Source organism: Echinops telfairi, unplaced genomic scaffold, assembly GCF_000313985.2.
Source record: "Echinops telfairi isolate 266 unplaced genomic scaffold, ASM31398v2 ScPeMD7_6;HRSCAF=24_0, whole genome shotgun sequence".
Classification (NCBI taxonomy): domain Eukaryota; kingdom Metazoa; phylum Chordata; class Mammalia; order Afrosoricida; family Tenrecidae; genus Echinops; species Echinops telfairi.
The window spans coordinates 9163114-9173598 of record NW_022103902.1 but is presented as its reverse complement, the minus strand read 5'-3'; the positions used below and the strand labels follow the sequence as shown (position 1 = coordinate 9173598).

General features: G+C 37.9%; 1 protein-coding gene across 1 annotated transcript in view; it reads left to right on the top strand.

The window, feature by feature from the left end:
- CIP2A (cellular inhibitor of PP2A) overlaps positions 1–10485 on the top strand; it is a 44008-nt gene that overhangs the window by 19035 nt on the left and 14488 nt on the right. Inside the window, exons 9-12 of the mRNA XM_004706389.3 lie at positions 4802–5020; positions 5819–5978; positions 7954–8095; positions 9115–9214. Coding sequence (XP_004706446.1) covers positions 4802–5020; positions 5819–5978; positions 7954–8095; positions 9115–9214 — 621 coding nt within the window. The remainder of the gene's footprint in view (positions 1–4801; positions 5021–5818; positions 5979–7953; positions 8096–9114; positions 9215–10485) is intronic.

Below are 10485 nucleotides of genomic sequence, written 5' to 3'. Positions count from 1 at the left end.
GCTTGTTTACCTTCAAGCCTTTAAGACCCCCGACGCTATATTTTTTGACAGCCGTGCACCATCAGCTTTCTTCACCACATTTGCTTATGCACCCGCTTTGTCTTCAGCGATTGTGTCAGGAAGGTCATGATACTATTATAAGTGATGATGCCAGCCATTTAGTCCGTCCCTAAAAGACTGGTCCTGGAAATTTAACTTGTCAATGTAGCCTATTATAAATTACTAACTGAAGAAAGATGAATACGCATTTAAGGATATTTTAAAGATTTGTAAATGGAAAGAAGTCTAAAGGAGCCAAAGCATGCCAATACAGTGTATGCCTAATGATTTTCCATCCAAAACACTTAAAACATTGCCGGTTTGATGAGCGTATTTTCTGATGAGGAATAACTCCGGTGAAGCTTTTCTGGGTGTTTTTATGCTAAAGCTTCTCCCCCTTTCCCCAATTCCTTCCAAATGAGCAAGTGAACAAGGAAAATGCCTTCAGCATCTGTGTCTTGAAATGATTCTTCCAAGAGGTACTTGAGGAGCTTGATCTTGTTGAAAATTCCCATTGAATGCTCCACGCTTGACTGTAGTGAACCTGGACTCAGTAGCTTGAGCACCCATGGAGTTTATTTTGGTAAAAAATGTTTGACGTCTATGCATACGATTTTCTTAATAAACACGTTCCATGACCAAAATTTTGGAAGGCCCCTCATGTATATATCATACACACATACATATCAAATATCTCTCTGTTCTATGAGTGGTCTTTACACTGCCTTAATGTCTTAATTTTAATGTAGCTCGTGTATTGATTATCCTAGACAGTTAGTGCTTTGTGGCTCAATTAAGAAAATATTGGCATATTCTAAACTCACCAAGATAGACTTCCACGTTTTCCTCTAAAAACTTTATAGTTTTGCTTTTCACATTTTACAATGAGTCAGAGTCATCTCAGTACAATGATGTGATGCTGAATATAGAAAGTCTAAAACCTATAAAAATAATTATAACTAAATTATACTTGGCGAATACAAAATGAACGTGTGTCTGTGTGTGTAAAATTTGGGTATGTGGAATATGGAAAGCTGATTGTAAAATTTATGTGACTATGCAAAGATTTAAAAATAACCACAAAAACATTAAGTTGATGTCGGGGGTTTAAATGGAGAGAAAATGTTTTGAGAAACGATGTACAAATGCGCTTTACACAATTGATGTGTGTATGGATTGGGATAACAGTTGTATGAGCCCCTAATAAAATGTTAAAAAAGAAAAAAAAGACATTAAGTTGATTCCAACTCACAGTTTTACCACAAATACTAGAGCGAGTTCTTTGACTAGAGAACCAGTAGTGGCAGACAACGTAAATGACAGCATCACTCAGAATTCAACCAGACATGAAAGATGTCTGGAAGTTCACTTTAAGTTAAACTTTCAGTGAGAGTTTATAATGAAGGCAATTAAAAAGTAAAAAGAGGAAATAATGTACTTTCAATTGGTGAAGGCAAGTATATTTCAAGAACTTGAGTAAAGGGAAAGGCAATATTCAATAAAGAGGTTGACAAAGAATCAGGGAGGCCGGAGACGACACTTAAGAGGGCGTCCGTTTTGAACGTGATCCTGCATTAAGTGATGTACAAGTGGATGCGTGGATAGATGGATAGGTTGAATGGGTATGGAAAGGAGAGTGGAGTATTTATGTAAACTTCCCATCGTCACAGAAGCCCTGGTGGTGTAGTGGATTGTGAGTTGGGCTGCGAGCTGCTCTGTCAGCAGTTTGAAACCACAAAGCACCCTAAGGAAGAAAGACTAGACTTTCTATTCCCGTAAGAGTTAACTGTCAGAAACCCACAGGGGCAGTTCTACCCTGTCCTAAAAGAGCACTATAAGTCAAAATTGACTTGATGGCAATGAGTTTGGTGTTTTGTTCCCAAAACCACCAACCACCACAGGAGAAAGATGAGATTTCCGATTCCTGTGAAGAGTGAATGTCTCAGGAACCCACAGGGGAAGTTGTCCTCTGTTCCATACAGTCCTGTGAGTCCAACTTGACTCGATGGTAGTGAGTTACACCCACTCCAGTGACACACACACTTACAGTGGATGTTTATACATTGTCCTTGCAACTATGAGGAATGGCTCTGGGCGGAGTAGAGCTTTCCTAGTACGCGTTTTTTCTGCTAGATGAGCATTGAACAACTCACTATTTGAGTTAGTGGACCCAGTGGCGTCACCTGTAAAGATTCTCTCTGTTCGCAGTGAATTTTTTCATAAAAGCAGTTTCGTTCCAACCTCGTTTATTGTGATGGCTGATTTAAGAGAATCACGTGCGACTATGAAATTTTGTTTCCAGCCCAAGAAAAAAAATCCCGCAGAAACTGTTGTGATGTTGTGCACAGCTTACAAGGACAGTGCTATGGGAAAAACTCAAGTGTGCGAGTGGTTTTCTCTTTTCAAAAACAGTGAAATGTCAATCAATGACAAACCTCTTTCTTGACATCCGTCAACTTCCCAAATAGATGAGAATGTCGCCTAGTAGTTCATTTGGAATTCATTCCACCAAATCAGACTGTTAATCAAGCTTTCTATTTAGAGGTTCTGAAACGATTGCATTACAAAAGGCTTGAATTGTGGCAGATGGGACTGGTTTTGCCACCATGACAGTGCACGTGCTCATGCAGCCATCTCGATGCACCAGTTTTTGGCAAAAAAACAGCATGCCTCTTTTGTTCCTCTGTGCCTTACTCACCTGACCTTGCTCTGTGCGACTTCTTAGTGTTTCTGCAAATGCAAAGAGACATGAAAGGACAGTGATTTACAAAGTAGGAGAGGCAAAGAAAAAACCGAGGGAGGTACTGTCAGCCATCCAAAGAGTTGAGTTTGAAAAATGTTTCCAAGAATGGAATTGCAGATTTGACAAATGTATTAAGTGTAATGGAGGACACTTTGAAGGTGATAAGGTTGTTTTGTTAAAATTAAATACATAGCTTTGAAAAGAAAAATTCCAGTGTTTTTTGGGGGGTACCCCCTCATATATCCATGTATGTTATGGAGCATATAAGATCAGAGTTATGAAAATTATTAAACAGCCAAATACCTTGCAAGACTGAGTCAGTTTTCTTGGGGAATCAAGACCATAGTGTCAGAAGCAAGACCAGGGTCAATTGGCATAGCATTCCACAAAGGTGTGCCCTACTTTGTTGAGTAGAGATAAAGCCTTAACATCTCATGAGTGATCATCTAAGGTACAATTGTTGGGTTATCTCTGTCCAGTGGAGAAGTATGGTGAGAATGAAAACATAGAATCAGTCTAATGAACTAATGGACCATGCAAATATCAGTTTAAATGATCCTGACACCAAAGGAACTAGATGGTGCCTGCCTATCAGTAGCAACTGCTCTGAAAGATATCCCATTAGAAAGGCTTGAATTCAGTGGGAGAAAGAATGTGGAGTAAAACTCAACATCATAAAAGAGACCAAGCTTTTTGTCTATATTCTTTCACCGAAAAATGAGCAATGGGAACCGCCAACCAGCACACCTGAGAATATTGGCCATTTGGGACCAACATGGCAGCATTTACTCAAGGACAAAATTCAGAAAGCTTGGTAAAAACGGATAGATACAGGATAGGAGGTAGAATAGGTGATGTATGTTATTTTGTGGGGATTGCAGTGAATGAGATGAAATAATGTGTATGAGTCTTTGAATGCAAAAGTGGTATCTCTATAAACATTCACTCAGTTCATTTGAAAGGCTAAAAAGTAATAGAGATTATCATTTTTATAATAAGTATTGATGGAGTGAATTCTATATATTTCAGGTACTTTCCCAACTGTATGTCCTTTACATGTTAACAGAGATAAAGAGAGGTAGAAAATAAATGGAGAAGTAAAGAGATGCCAAGATACCGTTCATACGAAATGATAGGTTGGTAGTATAAGGAATAAAGCAGACTGTAACCTAAGCAAAGGTTGCTATGGGCTACTATCTCACTGTGAGTATAAGGCCCAAAAGTATGCAATAGAGAAGGAACAGAATAGAAGAAGGTTATCAAGGGGCATAATGCCAGCAATGTACAAAGTAATGTGGAAATCATCATCAGCATTCTAAAGCTAGGTTGCCACTTTTAAATCTTATCCTAATATAGGGTTGCTATGTGTCGGTATCGACTCGATATCACTGAGGTTTTTTGATTTGGGGGTGTTTTTTTTATGTGCTTTATAGAGTGAGCCTTAAGTCCTCAGATAACGTTTTCTTTATTACTAATTTTTTTAAAAAATTATTTTTAATCTCAGAAACAGCATGTTGGTGGTGGTAACCGCCACACCTCCCCGCCCTGCTTTACTCCATAAGAGTTGAAGTTGCCCCTTTCCTAGTCTGACTTTCATAGTCTTACTTTTCAGAAGTCACTGCTAGGTGCCATCAGGTTGCGCCCCTTAGCATAGGGTGGGCCTGCCGCACTGGGGTCCCTGCGCGGCAGTCTGCACAGGAACACGCTGTTGCGTGTTTCTTTCCCACAGCAGCTGGCCGGTCCAGAGGACCTCGTCGTTTGTAACAGGGCTTAAGCATTTTGCCAGTAGGGCCCTTTCATTAGTGGCATGGCCATTAACAAATAAATTCCTTTGCGAGCTACTGGTAATTAATCACACAATTTGAAAATATTAATGAAAGGATAAGTGGAAGCTGAATTTAGTTTGGGGATTAGAGTATTTTCTTTTTTAAAAATGTCATTTTTAGCTTCATCATTTGATTGCTTTGTACATGAAAGTCCAATGATACTGACATTTAATGAAGACTTTATATTGCACAGGTTTTAGAATTACTTCTTGCCTTCTGTTCAGTGACTCAGCTGCGCCACGTGCTCACTCAGAAGATATTTGAACAGGCTCCGTCTGGCAACACCGGCCTGGGAAGCCGTTCTAAATGTTTAGAACCCACTGTGGCTTTACTCCGTTGGTCAAGCCAACCTCTGGATGCTTCAGAAAACTGTTCTAATTTAGCATTACAGTTGTTCAAGGAAATATTTGAGGTAACAGGATGATTGGCAATTTGGCTTTGTGTTCAGAAATGCTCATCATTATTTCATTTGTTATCAGTCACATGACTTGCCTTCATTCAGCTATTTTTTTTTTTTTTCTGCATGTATTAGTGTTTCTAACTCGGGATCCCCCAACACTGAGTAGCTTATATATGCTCAGTCCAGTGTAATAACTGGAGGTAGTAACTGAGAGTTAGATCTTTGGATGTTTTGTGACTGTGACTGTTTAGTCACCGTCTGTCCTTCCATCCTTGTCTGTATTATCTACTGTATTAAATGGTCGAGTAGATTAATATCAGGATATCGATGTCAGTCAGTGAAATGGAATGGAGCCTATAGATGTAAGAATGATTAATTTGTGTTCATAAAGATTTATGTACACATTCTTTATATTTTATGTTGGTCAAGATTCATAATTTTATCATTGAAAAACACATTTGATATTCTTAATTGAAATTATTCATGGTTAGAGAATACTAAGTCCAATATTGTTGTTGTTAGTATATACGGCAAATCCAAGATACCACCTTTCAGTAAATATTTCTCATTTAGAGCAGTGTAAAAATCATATTCATATCCATTTGATAAAGTCTTATTCTTCCATCTGAGAAGAAAGTTAGCATGTCCTTGAGACTGAATTAAAAGATAAGATTTTGTAGAACTCGGGTCAATGAAATATTGGAAAAGTTCTAAAAAATGTATGAGTCTTACAGCTCAGTGATCACTGTTTCTGTCTCCTTTGTTGCACTGTACTTTGAATTGGCCGTGGTGGTGGTGGTGATTCTGCAGGATATCATAGATACTGCTTCCTGTTCCTCAGCCGATCATTTTGTGAACCTTTTGCTGCCTACGGTCCTTGACCAACTTCAATTTACAGAACAAAATTTAGATGATACCTTAATGAGGAAAAAATGTGAAAGGATGATCAAGGGCATCGAAATTTTTTTAAATATCCTTTCCGGTCACAAATGTGGAAACTATATAAATAACTACTCATTCTTTCCCTAAAGTTGCATTTACTCATTTAGTGTTTATTTTGTAACAGAATTTAAAAATCTAAAATTTAGTAGTAAGTACATTAATAGTAAAACTGTTAATGCTAAAATGCATGTTAAGATACATTTTAAACTTTATGTAAACATTTCTACCACAAGTTGGGATTAGAAGATATATTCTAAAATGATTATTCTACTCTTCCCTGTTAATCCAACTTCTGATTTTGATGCTGATTGCTGCCCTGGATAATTAGTGATGCCATCTTTGGTGGAATATCTAGAAGATAAGGAAATATTGGTAGGGCTACTTCTGTGTCGCTCCCCCACCCCCCCAAAAAAAGGCAGCAAGCAGTTTTTTTATTTTGTTTTATTTTTCCGCTTTGGAGCATTATTTATTTATTTTCCAAAACCATTTTATTGGGAGCTAATATAGATAATACTTCATAGTTCAATCGTGTTCGGCAGTATTGTACAATTGCTACCACATCAGTTTCAAAACATTCTCTTCTTGGACCCTTGATGCCAGCTCCTCTTTAACCCCCGTCCCCCCAGTGTACCCCCAGGAGCCCCTTTCCTACTTGTTGTCTCTATAGGTTCATTTATTTTCGTCTAGATTTTTGGTTCATTTCAAAATTTAAAATCTATATCTATACATGTTTCAATAATTATATCACATGTGATTTTAGAAAAAGACAACTATATCAAGACGTATTAACTCATCTCAGTAAAAGAAACCCTTGAGTACAACAGGGTCACTGCTTAAGTCGTGTACTAATTTCCATGCTGCTTCTGTGTTAATTCTTTTTCTATAATCAGCTGATTCTAAATTCCTTAGAAGTCCAAGTATAAATTCTTTAAAAGTAAAACCAAACCCAGATAATGACCCTATACAGAATTTTCTGAGCTAATTCTCCCATGAAGGAGTTTGTAGTTTTAATGCAATTAGTAGCCCAATGTATGTATGTATGTGTATGGATATATTTGAGCAGTGAACCTCTGTATGTCAGCCATATATATCTTAAATTTACCTAGCTGGACTTCCTTTCATCTTAGAACAACAGGAATGTGCTCAGCTTTGTCCTGTCCTAGAGCAAACTCAACCTCTGTTTAATCTTCTGAGTTACTGCTCCTTAATTTTCTTGATCTTTTATAGCAGTTCTTTCCACACCCTGGACAGAACAGTTGGGGAATATTTTTTTAAATCTTAACACGAGATCTTTCCAGTGGATAATGTGAAACCCTAGAGAGAGAGTGTGTGTGTGTTTGAATTACTCGGTTGATTTTACCACCTAAAGTTGAAAATCTGCACTAGGATTTATATGATTACTCTGCTGCCCTACTCCTTATAATTAGTACACTCAAGCAGACTCTTATTAAGTGGTACCATAACTTGATCCTTTTTAATCCTAGATACTCAATTTAACATATGCTCAATTTGAAATAATGTTCTTTAACTTATTAATTGATTATTATTACTTCTAATAAAAGATGCCTATCCGGTTAAAAAGGAAAATCTTGTTTTTATCACTAGTGAGAAACGTTGAGTGCTAATCTGGATTACTTACCAGTAACTTAAATTTCCGAAGTTTCCTTTTCAGACCTGGAGCTATATTGCAAGGAAACAATAATTTCCATGAAGTCACCTGAACACTGTAAAAGCAAACAGGTGCTGTTGGGTTGGTTTCTGCCCTGTACAACTGTGTGTCAGAGTAGACCTGCGCCTTATGGGTTTTCATTGAAGGAGTTTTGGGAGTGAGACTTTTCTCTTGATTGAGGCATTTCTGGGTGGACTTAATTGCCAACCTTTGTTTAGCAATCTAGTGCATTAACCTTAGTTTGTACTCTACAGGGACCCCAAATGCTATACAGTGCTAAACAAATATAAGATATTTTCAGAAATTCCTGTTTGTGTTCCTTAACAAAACCTACCTCTCTGTGGAGAGGATGCTCTCAAAATGCATGTTGCAAAATGTCTGACCACTGTCAAGTGTACTACTCTGATAGAACAGCAATTTACATACGGCAAGATTGACCTGGGGTTTGGAACAAAGGTAGCAGATTCTGAACTGTGGTGAGTATATGACATCCACGTAACAAAAGTTTAGGGCAAAATTACTAAAGTTTTTAAAAACATCTAATGGCAATGCTTTTTATCCTTTTTGGAGAACAGCAACTCAAATTATAGCAGAGACGCAACAAGCATTTTTCATAATGATTTTACTTCATTCATTCAGTTCATAGACTGTCTCTGATATTAACCCTTACGGTTTCTATTTTAATTGTTTAGGTCTATTTTGCTCTGTTTTAATTCATTGTGGCTGTCTGAGTTTTCAGTACTCCCTAACATTTCTTTCCCTAACTCCTTTTTGCGAATTTTATGCATGTAATTTTACAATTTTAAATGAAAAAAAATATGAACCTTTTTTCAACAAGGAAAAACCTTCATTGCTGAAGGTTTCCCATACCAGGGACAGCTCTTTTTCTTTAATGATTAAAAGTGGATTTTTACTACGAGTGTGAAGATAGATAATCTTCAGTGCCCTTGCCCCTTGATGAATTAAATTCATTTGACAAATCTCTATGGAACGACTGCTACATGCTAGACACCATTATTTGTTCAAATTTCCATAAATGTCATAATTGTCAGTGATTGCACTCAAAAACAAAGTCATCTTTTTTTATACTCCTCTTCGGGTATAAAGTTCAGAAAACTGTGCATAGTTGGTGTTCAACAACTCTGTTGACTAAGATTGCCGACTAGTGATATTCCGTTGACAAAGCTAAGAATTATTTAGGTCATACTGCTTACATTAACACTAATTTTGAGCAGAAAGTCTAATAATGTTAGTATTTGAAAGTAGAACAAGAATTACTGTCTAAAATTCTATTATTAATGCCATTGTGTTATCTTTGGCTCTTAGATTGTAAGGATGTTGGTCTCTGATATTTGTACTTCTCGACAAAGTGATTACCTTCTTGAAGTTTAAAATCAAACAAATGTCGGCCTTTTGATTTCGTTAGGATTATGAAGGGAAACAGCTCTCAGCGAATTTTGAGTTAACCAATTTTAACCCTAACTTATTCTTAAAGCAAACTCGCTGCTGATGTGATTTTGAAAACTCTTGATTTGATGAACAAACTTAAGCACTTGGTTTCTGGTATGGAAGTAAGCTTCTACAAAATCCTTCAGGTGAGTTTAAGCTCTTCAAACATTGAATGTATCCATATTAAACAAACAAGTCACTGTTTTAATATTTTTAATCTTTTGAAGATGTTTTTCTAGAATTTGTCATCAAAGACAGAATTAAAGTTGTTAAATTTCTTAAATACTTATAGTATCGTTAGGACCATTATTTTATGAGCTTCGTTAGAAATGGAGCATAAGAGTTCCTGAGTCAATTGCTCAGAATTCTGGCTTAGTGGTGCTTCCTCGGCCTTTTTCCTAGCTTGTGTCAGATTTGTAAGGTTCTCCATTTGTTTCTATTGGCATTTTCAGGATTGGACTTTTTTTTGATACTTTTCTTGCGGGCTCTTACATCTCCCTTCACAATACATACATCATCCATTGTGTCGAGCACATTCGTACATATGCTGCCATCATCATTTTCCAAGCATTTTCCTTCTACTTGAGCCCTTGATAGCAGCTCCTCATTTCCCCTCTCACTCCCCGCCCTCCCTCCCTCACGAACCCTTAATAAGTTATAGATTATTATTTTCCTGTCTTACACCATCCTCTGTTGCCCTTCATCCACTTTTCTGTTGTCCGTCCCCCAGGGAGGAGGTTGTATGTTGATCCTTGGGATCCATTCCCCGTCTTCTCCACCTTCCCTTATCCTCCCGTTATCTCTATTCTCATTGTTGGCCCTGAGGGCTGATCTCTCCTGGATTCCCTGTGTTGCTGGCTTTTATCCGTAGCAGTGCGTGCTCTGTTCTAATCTGATTTGTAAGGTAGAATTGAAGCCATGATAATGGGGGAAAGGAAACACTAAGGAACCAGAGGAAAGTTGTGTGTTTCGTTGGTGCTGTACTGCATGCTGACTGGCTGACTCTTCCTTGTGACCCTTCTGTGAGGGGATGTCCAGTTGTCTATAGATGAGCTTTGGGTCTCCCCCCCACCCCCACCCCACCCCACCCCCATTCACATTGGGTATGATTTTGTTCTGGGTCTTAGATACCTGATACCTGATCCCATTGACACCTCATGATACGCAGGCTGGTGTGCTTCTTCCATGTGGGCTTTGTTGCTTCTGAGCTAGATGGCCGCTTGTTTATCTTCAAGCTTTTAAGACCCCAGACGCTATATATTTTGATAGCTGGCACCATCAGCTTTCATTTGCTTATGCACCCATTTTGTCTTTAGTGATCATGTCGGGAAGGTGAGCATCACAGGATGCCACATTATTAAAACAAAGTGTTCTTGTGTTGAGGGAGTACTTGAGTCAAGGCCTTATGTCCATCTGC